Genomic DNA, 14,751 nt, shown 5'->3' with positions numbered 1-14,751 from the left:
GGGGGGGGCCTAGGACCAGGATATAGAGACAGATGATCCTCACTTCCTGTCCCAAACAAATGCACACCGGTACAGAAAGCTGCCAGGCATCACCCCCGTGCCCGCTGGGGGTGGGTGGGGGGCTTCGGGCCCCTCTGGGATGAAAGGGGCTCTGCAAACGGCCGGTGGTCTCTGCACACCTGCCTGCAGGATGAAGCCGTTCTCCAGGAGAGGGTCGAAGCCCAGGCGAAGCTGTCTGAGTTTGAGCAAGGTGAGTCTTTCCCATCTTCCTCCTCCTCTCTGGCCCTGAAAACAGCAGAGTTACCCACCACGTGGGAGGTCGTTGTCTCCAAATCCACGTGCAGCTTAATTTAAGACTTTGCTGGACCCAGAGGCTGGGGATTAGCTAGTAGGAGCTCCCTCGTGTCCATGCAGCACCTACCTTTGCCCCATCGAAGGCACCGGGCTGGGAGTCAGGAGACCTGGGTAATGTTAGTGAGTCCCAAGTGACACAGTTGCATTGTGGGGCTGGGAGGGATATTCTCCCCTTCCTGTTAATACGGGAGTCAGGGGGGTTTCACCTTCCTCAGAGGAAGGCTGAAGGGGATGGGCTGGGCTGTGCCAATGCTCCTGCTGGCACCAACCCTGCAGGGTCCTGGCTGGAGGGGCTTGCCCCTGTGCTCAGGCTGAGCCCAACGCTGCACTGGGGAAGGACGGGATTTCCCCCTGCTCACACTGGTCTGGACTGGGAGGGGTTTGCCTTCCTCTGCAGCAGGGGCACAGCCTCAGCCTGGGGTCTCTCTCTAACAGCCCTAGCAGCAGCAGGACACCTCCAGCCTTCGCCCCCCGGCTTTACCTAGGGCAGAGTCGGGGACTCTGGGTGTCTTTCAGCAATGAGACTAGTCGTTGTGCACAGGGTTGTTGTGTTGTTTTAGGAATAGCTCAGGAAGGACCTGTCTGGGATGGTTTGGATGGGGCTGGTCCTGCCCTGCCAGCCCGGTTGTGCTGTGAATCTATGACTCTGTGCCCCGACCTTTCCCTGCACCTGGGCACTGGAGCAGAGACCTCGCATAAGACCATCAGAGCTGCCATCCACTGGGTCAGCCCCTGGGTCTGCCTTGCCCATGTCCTGTGTCGCGCGGGGGCAGAGAGCAGAGGCGGGAAGGCGGAGATTGGGGCTGAGCAGGGTTTTTCCCCCATTCCTCTCTCCCTGCAACCTCCAGCGCTGAGGTCCAGGCAGGGCTGATGGAGGCCGTGCCCCTCACTGCCTGCCCCAGAGCCCCCGATGCCCCTTTCCCCCCAGCACGTGTCCAAGCCCTGGTCAATCTGGCCGAGCTCTCAGCTCCCAGCCTCTTCTCTAGTTCTCTAGTAACAGGACCAGGAGCAATGGGCTCAGGTTGCAGCAAGGGAAGTTGAGGTTGCATATGAGGAAAAACTTTCTCACGAGGAGGGTGGTGAAGCACTGGGACAGGCTCCCCAGAGAGGTGGTGCAGTCTCCTTTCTTGGAGGTGTTGACAAAGCCTTGTCTGGATGATGTAGTTGGGGCTGGTGCTGCTTGGAGCAGGGGTTGGACTAGATGTGACCTCCTGAGCTCCCTTCCACCCTCATTTTCTGTGATTTAATAGCAGCCTTCAGCTCGCTGCAGGGTGGTTCCCAAAAGGGAAATGAACTGGACTGTGCTCAGTGGTGACGAGCTCCACCCTTCAATGCCACGCCGGGGATTTGGGGAAACGTAACTTCCTTTAGCTAGTTTAAAACTGCCTGCCTGCTCCTTTGGCGCTGTGACCTTGGTGCTTAGTCCCCTGGCTGCAGCCGCCTTTAAAAGCCTCGAGGACCTTTCCTGGCGGGTCACAGCAGCTCTGGGAGCAGCGACGTCTGCAGGAGGCATGGAGCTGCACCCCAGCTCCGCTCCCCTTCTCCTCCGGCGGGGAAGACGTCCCTTCAGCAGCTCGGCGGGGCCTTGGAGGGATCGCTGGCCTGTGGGAAAGGAGAAGTCAGCTGAGAGGGGCTGCTGCAAAACCCAGGTCCTGCTTCCTGTACATCAAAACAAAACCAGGACGCTCACACGAACAAAAGAGGCAGCTTCTGCAAAGGATGCCGTTTCCACCCTGCAGCCTCCCAAGACCTTATTGGTTTCTCTGAGCCCTGGCAAACCTGGTAAAGCATTGCCCTGAGCTGCTCTCTCCTCCGAGCGCATAGCAGCATGGCGAAGCAGCCACCCCGGGGCATCTCAAACTGGTGCAGGGCAGAAAGCAAAGGGAAAGGCATAAGAGTGAGGAGGAATAAAGCAGGGGAGACAGAGGGAGAGGCCGTGAGAAAAACCCCAGGGGTTTCGGGGACGTCACCTGTGCCCAGGCTTGGTCTGGGTATCTCTTGGCACCAGAGTAGCTGTGCTCCCAACCTAGTGTACCCATGCACTGTGGGTGGATCTAGGATCTAGGATCAAGGATCAAGGACGGCACATCACAGATCATCACAAGTTTTTCTCCAATTAAAGAGAAGCTAGAAGCCTTATTAACAGGCAGAGGGGATAGCGCTGAATTATTCCATTTAAGATCAAACAGGACAATTGGAACGTGCGCTAGTTTGCTAAATTATACATTTTAAGTAAAAAAAACACAAGAAACTCGGCCAAAAAAGAGTCCAAACAGTCCAAAGCTATCGTGCCATTAGTCCTGTATAGTTAAATGTACGTCTCTCATGCATAAAACGAAATCTGTCCTTTGGATGGTCCCTCCAATACTTCACTGGAGAAGGTGCAGAGAAGGGCAGCGAGGATGAGGAGGGTGTGGAGGGCGTCCCAAGGAGGAGACGGCAGAGGCCAGGCCTGGGCAGTGCAGAGAAGAGATGCTGGACGGGGGACAGGAGAAGGGTTTCCAACAAACTAAATGGGGAAGAGAAAATACCTAGGGATTTTTTTATTGGCAGTCTCTCACCCGACAAGAACAAGATGGCACAGAATGAAACCAGCAGGCTGTCAGTTTAAAACTAACACGAGGAAGTCCTGTTCCTCCAACGTGGCCACCAAGGGGGGAAGTCGTGGCCGCCAGATATGGGAAGCTGAGAGCTCAGCCGGATTCACCAGGGCTCGGACACGTGCTGGGAGGAAAGGGGCATCGGGAGCTCTGGGGCATGGCCCCCGCAGCAAACCCTCAATGCTGGAGGCTGCAAGGGAGGGGAGGAAAACCCTGCTCAGCCCCAGTCACTCTCCCTTCCAGCTGCTATGGGACACTGGAGACTGGGCATGATGGACCTGGGGTCTGACCCGGTGCACGGCAGCTCTGATGCTCGCTCCCCTGCATATTGCTCTGACCCGAACGGAGCAGACCTGAGCCACGGCCCCGCGCCGTGCTGTTGCTAAATGTGGAATTGCTCCGGGGCAAAGCAGCGCTTGTGCATCTTACTCTGGTGCGCTGCTGTGTGTCCACAACTGCTGGTCACCTATGCTCAGTGCCAGCCTATGCCACTGCTACCTGCCGCCCAGCCTCTGTAACAGCCCCTGCCATGGAGCTGACCCTGGGAAAACCAGCCGTCTGCACATCACACCCGTGTTCATGTATCGTGTGTCCCAGCGCTAGTCCAGCTCCCAACTCCGGGCTGCAATCGCAGATATTTCGGCCCACAAGAATTATACACCCCCAGGGCTGGGAAGGACGGCAAAGGGCGATGGGACCATTCCCAGCACAGATGCAGGATGCCCTGGTCCTACCCCATCCCAGACAGGCGTCCAGCCTCTGCTTGTGAAGATGCTCTGGGGGGGTTGTGCAGCGCCCAGCACTGCCATCCTCACTGGGCCCAGCCCTCACGCTATGGGGAATAGCGATGGGGTGAGCTGCAGGTGGATCTAGGACTAGGGTGGATCTATGGCTATGATCAAGGGCTCACTATGCCTCAGAGTACTTTGTTTTGGGCTCAGTTAATAAGCGACGATGCAACCATCATTAGCAACCCTGGCAGTAAGGGAGAGGGCAGACATGCCAGCACCCGTTGCCTCTGCCAGAGACTGTAGCCCTCACTCCCTGGGGAGGGTGTCATAGGAGGATTGCTCCCAAATCCCATCCCACCAGCCCCTCTTCCTCCCCAGCCTCGCAGAAGCTGCTGGCCGAGATGTCGGCCCTGGAGACGGAGTATGAAATCGAGAGGTCGTGCCGGGAGCAGGCAGAAGTCTACGCTGCCCAGGTGAGGTCTCAAGGGTGCTTGGTGCCACCTTGCCGGGGGGTAGAGGGCAGAGAGGACGGCAGGACACTGAGCAGCTCCAGCCCCACCAGACTCCAGGCCTGGCTTTGTTGCAGCGAGGAGACATGAATGCTCTGTGCAAAAAAACCTGGGTGATTTTGCACAACGCTGGGAGAGCGATAGATGCGGGAGAGCAGGGGGGCCTGGCACGTCCCCGGGCTCATCCCAAAAGTGCCTGAGAACTGCTCAGTTCCTGCCTCTCCCCCTCTCACAGCTGTTTTGGGGCAGCCGGGAGGGATGGGGACAATGTCTCCCCCAAATTATGCACGAGGAACTCGATGCAATTGCTCCATTGCAAGGTGCTGGTGGCTGTGAGCATGCTGGAGGCTCAGCTGGCCTTGTGGGATGTGGGGGGAGAGGCCAGAGGGCTGGGGGCATCCCGTGCCCATGGGTGGGGTGGATGAGGGTCCCCCGTGCCCGTCAGCACTCAGGGCTCCAGGCCGTGCTCTCCTCCCACCTCGACCTGCAGGTGAGCCAGGAGAACAAGCAGCTGAAGCGCATCAGCCTGGCACTGATGCCCATGCTGGACCAGCTCCCTGGAGACCTGCTGGATTTGGCCAGCAAAGTGGAGTCCCCGCCGGACGCCGGCCCTGAGCCCCTGCAGCAGCTGCGAGGTGAGGCCGTGCCCCCCACCCCCTAAATCCACCCCTAGGGCTGGATGCAGCCGTGGGCGATCAGCTCATCGGGGCTCCCGCAGCACAGAGCTCCTGGCTGGCTCCAGAGCCGGGGCCAGGGGGGGAGCTGTGCAAGGCTCTGGACTCGGGGTTTAGACCCCCGCCGGACGCCGGCCCTGAGCCCCTGCAGCAGCTGCGAGGTGAGGCCGTGCCCCCCACCCCCTAAATCCACCCCTAGGGCTGGATGCAGCCGTGGGCGATCAGCTCATCGGGGCTCCCGCAGCACAGAGCTCCTGGCTGGCTCCAGAGCCGGGGCCAGGGGGGGAGCTGTGCAAGGCTCTGGACTCGGGGTTTGGACCCTGGCAGGGCTCAGGACACCTAGGGCCTGCTCCCAGCTGTGCTTTTACCTGCCTCTCCTGGTTGCAGAGCTGCAGGAGAAGATTTCCACGCTGCTGGGGGAGAAGAAGGAGCTGAGTCTCCAAGTTCAGGAGCTGCAAGGGGAGACCAGAGCGCTCAGGGAGCAGGTATCTGGGCAGGATGCAGAGCCACAGCAGCTGGTTCCACCCCCACCCCCTTCCCTCCCGCCGAGGCCACTTTTGGATGGTTTTCAGCCCCTTGGTGCTGGCAGGGGTCCCTGGAAGCTGCTAGCCAGGCTTTAGGGGACCACACGATGGTTTCATACGGACCCCTCAAGCTTCGGGATCAGCCCAGCCTGCTCTGGGCTTCCCAAAGCCATGGCAGGACCGGCTCCCAGCTCCTGCCAGGCACGTTTGCTGCCCAGGGGTGCTAATTCCCACCCCCAGACCTGCCCAGCCCCAGGTGCAGGGGGATGTAGGAAACCATGGGGTCTACCCAAGCCCGTGGACCTGAAAGTGCAGCGGGGTGCAGCGGAGGAGGATGCTGAGATGCCACATCCTGCCGACAGGTCGAAGAGGAGCACGAGGAGCGGAGGTCCCTCCAGGCCGCCCTGGACAGGAGCCAGTGGGCCCTGAAGACGCTCAAGAGAAGTGAGTGAGTAGCACCTCCCCGATGATGGCACCAGGCTGTTCACGGGCCGCTGTATTCGCAGCCTCGCTCCACCCCAGGGCCCCGGGGCATCATCAAATCCCCAGCCAGACAGAGGGGGAAAATGTCACTCAGTGGGGGGTTATTCCCCCTTTTTGGTAGTTTTCCCTGCCCCTGCCTTTTGGGGGTAACATGGGAGAGGCCTGATCCTGCCTCAGGCAGGGCCGTGGGCTAGATGTGCCGTCTGGAGCTCCCGTCCAGCGCCACGTCTCCAGGGCCCCTGTGACAGGTTGCACAGATGGTGCAATGCACAGGTGAATCGTGCAAAAAATTTAGACCAGCGACATGTGCAAAGTAATTATCACACGGTGATAATTGGGCTGGGGATTTTGCCAGTGCTCCTGCTAGAGCTCAAACCCGGGGTCTTGCCCCTCTGCTCCGGGTCAGACCAACGCTGCATTGGGGGCAGGAAGGGATTTTCCTCCAGTCAGTTTGGCACGGACTAGGGGGTTTTGCCTTCCTCTGTAGTGGGGGCACGGCCTGGGCTTGAGTGCATTTTTAAAACCATTGCAGGAGCAGGACGTTGCCAGCCCTCTTGCGCCTGAGGGAGGTTTGGGGGTTTTGGTGTCTTTGGGCAACAGGTCTTGTAGTTGCGCGACAGGGTTGTTGTGTAGTTTTAGGAATAGATCAGACAAGGCTTTTGATACGGTCTCCCACAGCATCCTCTCAAGCCAGCTAAGGAAGTCTGGGTTGGATGAATGGGCCGTAAGGTGGAAAGAAAACTGCCTGAGTCATCAGGCTTAGAGGATAGTAATCGGTGGTTTGGTGTCTACTGGGCAGCTGGTGTCAAGTGGACCCAGTGGGGCCAGTGGTCCTGGGGCCAGATTTGCTCTACATCTTCCTCAGCAACCTGGAAGATGGGATGCAGCGCACCCTCAACAAGTTTGCAGATGACACCAAGCTGGGGGATGTAGTAGATACACTGGAGGGTAGGGATGGGATTCAGAGAGACCTCGACAAATTGGAAGATTGGAGCAAAAGAGATCTCATGAGTTTCAACAAGGACAAGTGCAAAGTCCTGCACATAGGGGGGAGCAGTCCCCTGCACCGGTGCAGGCGGGGGTGACGGGCTAGGCAGCAGCTCTGCAGAAAAGGACCTGGGGGAACAGGTGTCCAGTTGGTGTCCAGCTGTGGGCCCCCCACTACAGAAAGGATGTGGACACGTTGGAGAATTGGCAATAAAAATGGTTGTGGGGCTGGGGGACAGGACTGGTGAGGAGAGGCTGGGGGAAATGGGCTGATTGAGTCTGCAGAAGAGAAGACCGAGGGGGATTGAATAGCAGCCTTCACCTCCCTGCAGGGGGGCTGCAAAGAGGATGGAGCTGGGCTGGTCTCAGTGCAGGCAGATGACAGAAGGAGCAATGGGCTCAAGCTGCAGCAAGGGAAGTTAAGGTTGAATATAAGGAAAAAATTTCTCCCGAGGAGGGTGGTGAAGCACTGGGACAGGCTCCCCAGAGAGGTGGTGCAGTCTCCATCCTTGGAGGGGTTTAAGACAAAGCCTTGGCTGGGATGATGTAGTTGGGGCTGGTCCTGCTTTAAGCAGGGGGTTGGACTAGATGTCACCTCCTGAGCTCCCTTCAACCCTCCTTGTCTAGGACTCGAACGTGTCTGAGATGGTTTGGATGGGGCTGATCCCATCTCAAACAGGGGCTGGACTAGCTGTGACCTCCCAAAGGCCTTGCCAGCCTGGCTTCCCTATAATCCCAGTTTCCCAGCCTGTCCCCATGCCAGACCCCCCTCAGAGGCAGAACGCCCTTCGCAGTCTCCAGCCCACATCTGCCTTGGTGCAATATGACACCATTGCTCCATGTCCCGTCCCTAATGGCATCCCCTTTGCAAGTGGAAGAGGCTTGCAAACATTGCACTGGTGCCCCAAACAGCTGGTGGGGGCCGTGGGGCCGTAGGACTGTGCTCCGCGGTATTCCAGCCAGGCCTCCCCAGGTTGCCCTGGTGGTATTTTGGGGGCCAAGAGATGGGCAGTGGGCATTCACAGTCCAACCCCAGTGGGATCCCAGTTGCAGGAGCCAGGGCTTGGGTGTGTGCAGGGGGTTCATCCACACCATATGGACCCAGCAGCGCCATACACACAGCCGAGGCAGTCTCAAAGTTGCCAACTTCATGGTTTGGGGTGGTTCAACCCATGCCAAGCCCTGGGTGACAGCTGTGCCCCAACACCCGGCAGTGTCCCAGAGGGTCACGCAGGACTACGGCAATATACTGCAGCAGCTGGAGCTGGAACAGGACTTACGGCAGCATGCGGAGGTCTTTGCCCACCAGGTAGGGCCCCGCGGAGTGGGGGCTGCAAAGATGGGGGGGAAACTGGGGAGAGCAGAGTTGCAGGAAGCCAGGGTCCATGCACACCCCTGCCGAGGTCTGTAGTCCCAGCCTGCAGCTCCCTGCACCCCCACTCCCCATCCTGCCCTTAATCTGTCCTGGGAGACTCGTGACGTGTACAAGCGCCCGTGCGGCGGATGAAGGTTGTAGGAGGGGGCACTGGGCTGGCCCCAGCACTCACAGGAGGAGAATCCAGCAACTGAAGCAAGTGGGATGCTCCTGTTTGTGCCCAGAGCCCACAGCAGATTAATCTCCAAGACACAAGAAGCATCTTCCAGGAGTGGCATCCAGATGCAGCAGGGACCGCCTTCCTCCCTGCTTGGGTCTGCAATGATGCCAGGGGGTACAGGGAGCAGAACTGGGGGTGGAAATGCCTCTAGAGCAGAGGGTGACATGGGCAGCAGGAGAGTAACCCCCTCCCCGGCCCACGGGGCACAGATGCTGGTGAAGCAGAAGGAAGCCAACCGGCAGAGCCTGATCCTGATGCAGAGCACGGGCCCCAGCGCCCAGCTGCTCAAGGCACTGGAGGAGGTGGCTGCCCTGACGCGGATGATGGAGGAGGCCAAGCAGGAGCATCTGGAGAAGGTGAGAAGCCATCTGACCCGCAGCCTCCATGCAGGGCAGAGGGATCATGGCCCTGACACTTTGCTGAGTGGGGTAGGGGGGATCCTGGGAGATTTTGCTTGTCGGGGTAGGGGCTCCTCAGCCTCTCGGCCCCATGCATCCAGGGCTGTCTCTGCCCCAGGCTTCCCTTCCAGACTCAGAGAAGTGGGGCTGGAAGGGACATTTAGGGTCCCCCCTTCCCTGGTGTCTCTCCCACGGCCTCTTCCCATGGTCTCCATCCTCCCCTTGCTGCCTGCAGGTGCAAGGTCTGGAGGGGCAGCTGAAGGTCAGACCCCAGCAGGAGCAGCTGGACGCAGCCCAAGCTGCCCTAGCCGGGGCAGAGGAGGAGACCCGCCAGCTGCGCCAGCGGCTGCAGGAGGCCGAGGAGAGGAACGCGGCACTGACCGAGAAAAGTACGTGCTGCCATCAGTGCCTGGCCCGGCTCTGGGCCCTGCAATCCCTGCTCCCCAGCCAGGTGGTACCCGCAGTAAGGGCCCAGGCTGCGGCAAGACCCTCTGCATGGGGTGGGGGCCCCCAGCACTCTTGGGGATCGCCAGCCCCAGGCCCAGCTGGGTGGAAACCTGACCCCGCAGAGCCGGTGTGACTCTAACAGCATCCCATTTCAGTTCAGCACTTGGAGGAGAAGCTGGCGGGAGCCCCAGTGATGGAGCCCAAGGAGCTGGAAGAGGCTCCTGCTCCCCCACCACCACCACCACCCCCACCTCCACCCTTGCCGCCCACAGACCTGTCCACCCCAGCAGAGTAAGTGTCACGCTCGGTGCTTCCCATACAGACACCCCTGAGCTATGGGGGTGTTACAAGCATCCTGGACTTATAGCACAGCTGGGCTGGCAGGATGCTCAGGGGGTCACGGCTAGCCCAGCCCCCTGCTTCGGGCTTTGTGTCATCCAGCCCACCCTGGGGGCTGTCAAAGCTGCACTAAAAACTCCAGGACCAGCCCTCACATACAGATCTCAAACCAAATGCATCCTGATTGTGGGCTGTGCTCCCTTCCTGACCCCATGCAGCATCAGGTTAAGCCTGTGCAGAGGGGCAAGACCCCCCGGCCAGGACCCTCTGCAGGGAGGCAATAGGAGCCGGCTCATGCACGGCATTAGCCGTGCACACACAGGCTGAGGAAGGGGGTGGAAAGCCCTGGGGGTGGCTGAAGGATCATGGAGCCTTTACTGCCCGTGCCCCCCAGCTCCAGGCAGTGGGTGCTAGGTGACCTGCACAGTGTGAATTTGCTCAGCCTCAGCTCAGTGACGGCCCTAAGCAGCCCAAGGTGGTGCCCCAGATATGGACGCTTCCAGTCTGCCCCGTTCTGCTTCTGGGGCCTGCAGACAGGACAGCCAAGGGCTCTCTGCAGTCTGGGGTGGGGGGGTGCAGGCATTTAGGGGCATTGTGGTGGGTCTGGGGGGTGGCACGGAGTCAGCGGGGAGTCTGCATGATGGTGGTGGAGCTATGGATTCATTCAGAGGCATCACAGGGGTGCAGGGTCTGGCCCAGAGACAGCAGCAGGGCAGTGAAGACTTCATTGGGGCATGTGGGGTGAGTATGGGGAGGGAGGGGATGAGCGTGTGGGGTCCTGGCAGATGGAGAGCAGGGATGCGGGGGTCTGGCCAGAGATGTCGGGGATAGGTCAGGGGACAAGACAGGATCCAGGACTGGGTATGTCCAGTGGGATTGAACCAAAACTGATATGTATATTTTTTCAAAAACTTTGAACTAAAAAAGAAAAGCCCTAATTGGCTTGTTTTGGGTCAAGACAGGGTGTGTCCTGTGACCAGCCCTGCCATACTCCTTTGGGCTTTGGGGCTTTTCTTACAACCATCGTTTTCCTTTGTCTCTGCCCTTTTTCCTCTTGAGGCTGGTCAGTTTTTAATAGTATTTCCTGCCACTTCACCCTGGAGCTTTTCCTTTCTGAGATTCCCCTCTTTTTTGCCCCCAAACAGAATCACTTTGCTGAACTGGATGCAATCTCACTAGTCATTTGGGTGTCTCCAAAACTCCCCTTTTTGGCAAATTTCCTGCCTCTCCGAGCAATTTTGCCCAACTCAGGTTGGAAACCAAGGCCCGTGGCTGAGCTGAGGGGTGTGGACAGAGCCCTTTCCAAAGAGGAACATTTTGGAAGGGCAGTAGGTGGTACGGTCACCCCTGTACAGGGAAACACTTTGCCAGATGATGCTATCAGGGCACAGTCTCCACCTGCCAGTAGACTGTGATCTCCCAGGATCAAAGCTCTGCTTGGCTTAAACCCAACTTGCCCTGTTGGAGCTCAAAATCTTACTATAGAGGGAGATACTGTGAGAACTGGGGCTGTGTCAGGACTGGATGGATAGATAGATGGATGGTGAGTATGGGAATGGATGGATGGATGGTGAGTATGGGAACGGATGGATGGATGGATGGATGGTGAATATGGGAACGGACGGATGGATGGAGAGTATGGGGATGGATGGATGGATGGATGGAGAGTATGGGAATGGATGGATGGATGGATGGTGAGTATGGGAATGGATGGATAGTGAGTATGGGAACAGATGGATGAATGGATGGATGGAGAGTATGGGAATGGATGGATGGATGGTGAGTGTGGGAGTGGATGGATGGATTGAGAGTATGGGAATGGATGGATGGATGGATGGAGTCCCTAGGGTTTCAGCTTAGTGCAATGAGCCTTTTGGAGGATTTTTGAAAGGCCACCAACTCATAAAGGAGGGGCCCTAGGGACCCAGAAAGACCTTCCTCTCCTGAGGTGAGGTGTCCTAGGATGGGATCAGGAGCAGAGCTGCCCCAGACACAGGACAGTGGGGTGGATTGAGGGTCATCTCTTGCAATGTGCTCATGCCTGTCTCTCTTCTTCAGTCCCCTCTTGCTGATCAAGCAAAGGAAGGGAGTCCGAAAACAGATGCCCGGTAAGCCTCCATCCCTCCCCCACCCCAGCACCCACCCAATTACCCCTCCAACCCAAGAGGCATTTCTTATGGGCTGGTGATGGAACAAGTCTATGGGGTTCTCCATCTCCTGCCCCCAGCCCTGTCCACTTGGCAGTGAGCAGGGGGTATAAGGAGATGGGACAGGTATTCTCTCCATCTGTTACTTGGTGCATGATCAGATGAAGCCCACTCCGCACCAGTGACAGAGCACAGCTGGCTGGGGTTGGGCTTGGGCTTGGATCCTGTTATCAGCAGGCCTGGTCACACCTAGTGAATGGGTGGAGGGTTGAAGGGTGGTTCAGTGATTCAGCGGTCCAGCCCCTGGGCTCCCTGTGAGACCTGGGCCATGACCCTTGTCTCTCCATGCCTCAGTTTCCCCATCTGTAGCATGGGCATGGTGAGGACTCCATTACAGATTATGAGGTGCGAGGTGCAAGGGGCACTGTGCAAGACCCAGAGAGGTCCCTAAATCCATTGGATCCAAGGTAAAAGGGCCCTACAACTGCAGACTTGGACAACCTGCCTCCCCCAGGGCTCCCCCAACTTCTACTCGCCAGCGCACGAAGATGGGTAGATCTCAAATTTTGAAAAGGGGGGTACAGATGGTGAAGTGCATCATTACAACAACACCTATATTTCTCCAGTTAAAAGAAGCTAGAAGCCTCACTAATACACTGGGGGCCTTGGGCTGTATGGTTCTGTGCATGATGCAAGCCAAAAACAACTAGCACTTCACTGGAGTGAGTTAAAAGCCACCTGCAAGGCTGTGAAATAGGAGCGACATGACCAGGAAGGGCTAATGGCAGCACTGAAGAAGAAAGTCTAGCTTGAATAGGGGAACATCCAGACCATTTAAATGGAGAGAGGGTCTGTAGCAGGCTGCACGTCTCAAGGGCTGCCGCGCAGCTGCAAGCAGTAAGATGACAGGCCTGCCTTGGAGGACTGAGCCAGCTGATGAGCATAATTGGCTGGCCCAGAGGAAATTAAAAGCTCCCAGGGAAGAGAGCAGAGGGACAGCAAGAAGGCTGTGAGCTAGGGGCTGAGCCAGGACACTCTCTCAGGGTCCAGGAAAGCACTGCAGGGCGTGAGTTAATCCTTCATTGTTTATGCATGCATTTGTTTGCTGATGATGTTGTTGCCAGTGGGGACAATAAACGGTGCTAGAAACAGTGCTGACTTGCTGCACGGTCGTTAACACTTGTGGAATGGGAAAGTTAAGAAAAAATCAGATAGATTATAACGAGCTATAAAGAGAAATGACCCCCTCACTGCTACGTGGCTAGAAATGCTGCTGCCCCTGCCCAGCAGTTGGTTTTAAATTGTAAGTGGAGCAGGAATTAAAGGAGGGTGTGAGTGCACCCCCCTGAATCCACCTCGAGCAACTCCCAGACCCCTTTGCAGCCTTTATCCAGCGGCAATGAGCCCTTCCTTGCTATCTGCATGAAAGCTTGCTTCCTTTCCTAAGTGATCCCAGCACAAGGCCATCCAGCATCCCCCTGGGACCGGAGTAACTGGGTTTCTCTGGTGTCCCCAAGCTAGAGTCTGATCCCAGCAGGACTGGGCGCAGAGATAGGAGCTGGGCCAACTTTCAGCTCCCTGACCTCTCCTCTCCCTTGCTATGCAGGGGAGCCCAGGGTGGATGATGCCAAAGCCCGCGCCGTGGATGAAATGATGGCCAGGATCAAGAGTGGGGTGGTGCTGCGGCCGGCGAGGCGGGATAAGATGGCGGTGGCCCAGGTATGTTGTGGGAAAGGCAGGTAGCTTAGCCTCCTCTGCCCTCCTCCTCCTTTCCTTTGGAGGATACTGGATCAAGGCATCTCCAGCCTGGGTCTGGCAAGAGTCCTTGCCCCCATATACCAGCTCTGCCGTGAGCTCTCTGTGCCCCAAGGCAGAGCCACCCCACATCTTACATGGTGCAAACCCAGGAGCCGTTTCCCCCACGACTGCTCTCCAGGCTTCAGTCCCCAGCATGCCAAGACCTGCTGTGGGGGCAGGATGAGCCTGGACTGGCTTCACTGCCATGTTCCCAGGGCTGCTGGATGGCAGGGCCCATCCGAGCACATCTGTCCCCGTCAGCCCTCGCTGACTTGCCTGCTTAGCGGAGAGCGGGCAAGGACTCAAGGGTTGGGGGATCCCAAACTCTCTCAGCTGGACCCAATGCGTGAGCAGCAATGGGCTGTGCATGCCAGGGCACGACTCTGCCACCTCCACGCTGTGCCCAGGAGCACTGACCCTACTCTGGCTCCCAAATACGGAGCAATACAGCTGTCCTGAGAGCCCACCCCAGTGCTACCCTATGGCTCTGTGTCTCAGGCAATAGATCCACGCTCTGGCCGGGGCCTGCGGGGAGAGCACTGAATCCTCCCTTCTCTGTTTCCCCACAGGATCCCTCCACGACCGCCAACAAGCGCAAGAGCGCTGCGATGGAGCTGCAAGGGATCCTGGTGAGTGGCTGCACCCGAAGGCAGCTGTGCATGGGGTCTCGATCCATGGGAAAACGCCTCACCTTGGAAGGTGCATGGGACCTGCAGGCTTGTTCCTGCCCAGAGGCAGGGCACGGGGGCAGCCCAATCCTGCCCTGACTGGCTCCAGCATGGTAGCTGGGCAGAGACATCTCAGGGAGCACAGAGCCAAAGGGGAGGTTAGCAGCATGGCAGTCACACCGGTGCCCTGCTTCAGATGTGCCCAGCACAGCCCCCTTGGCTATGTCTCCCATGGGGTGGTGCAGGAATCCACGACGAAGGATGCAACTGCACCACTGCACCCCCCTGGATCTGCCCCTGGGTGTAGCTCAGTCTAAATGGGTGCTGTTTTCCTCTTGTGCCTGGATAACAACCTACTACTGCAACCACGCCTGCTGCTTTTGTGCAGGGGGTGGAGGTCTCTGCTAAGGAGGCTCCCTGTAAGGGTGCCTCTGTTAGGGTGGTCAGACTCCATAGTCACCTGATGCATGGGCTGGTTGGGGTCCCGTTGCACGGGAG

At 58.1% G+C, this 14,751-nt stretch overlaps 1 protein-coding gene across 3 annotated transcripts in view; it reads left to right on the top strand.

Moving 5' to 3' along the window:
- LOC102370661 (shootin-1-like) overlaps positions 1-14,751 on the top strand; it is a 20,917-nt gene that overhangs the window by 2,483 nt on the left and 3,683 nt on the right. For 2 of the 3 annotated variants that reach the window (XM_025213291.1, XM_025213293.1), the window contains exons 3-14: positions 190-250; positions 4,064-4,158; positions 4,685-4,829; positions 5,256-5,353; positions 5,755-5,836; positions 8,077-8,171; positions 8,667-8,813; positions 9,091-9,244; positions 9,458-9,593; positions 11,700-11,749; positions 13,395-13,507; positions 14,155-14,214. In XM_025213291.1, coding sequence (XP_025069076.1) covers positions 190-250; positions 4,064-4,158; positions 4,685-4,829; positions 5,256-5,353; positions 5,755-5,836; positions 8,077-8,171; positions 8,667-8,813; positions 9,091-9,244; positions 9,458-9,593; positions 11,700-11,749; positions 13,395-13,507; positions 14,155-14,214 — 1,236 coding nt within the window. The remainder of the gene's footprint in view (positions 1-189; positions 251-4,063; positions 4,159-4,684; positions 4,830-5,255; positions 5,354-5,754; positions 5,837-8,076; positions 8,172-8,666; positions 8,814-9,090; positions 9,245-9,457; positions 9,594-11,699; positions 11,750-13,394; positions 13,508-14,154; positions 14,215-14,751) is intronic. The other variant, XM_025213292.1, reaches the window with a different exon arrangement.

The sequence above is a fragment of the Alligator sinensis genome, unplaced genomic scaffold (assembly GCF_000455745.1).
Source record: "Alligator sinensis unplaced genomic scaffold, ASM45574v1 scaffold1408_1, whole genome shotgun sequence".
NCBI classification, from domain to species: domain Eukaryota; kingdom Metazoa; phylum Chordata; order Crocodylia; family Alligatoridae; genus Alligator; species Alligator sinensis.
The sequence above is the reverse complement of the archived record's forward strand: the minus strand, read 5'-3'. Positions and strand labels throughout refer to the sequence as shown.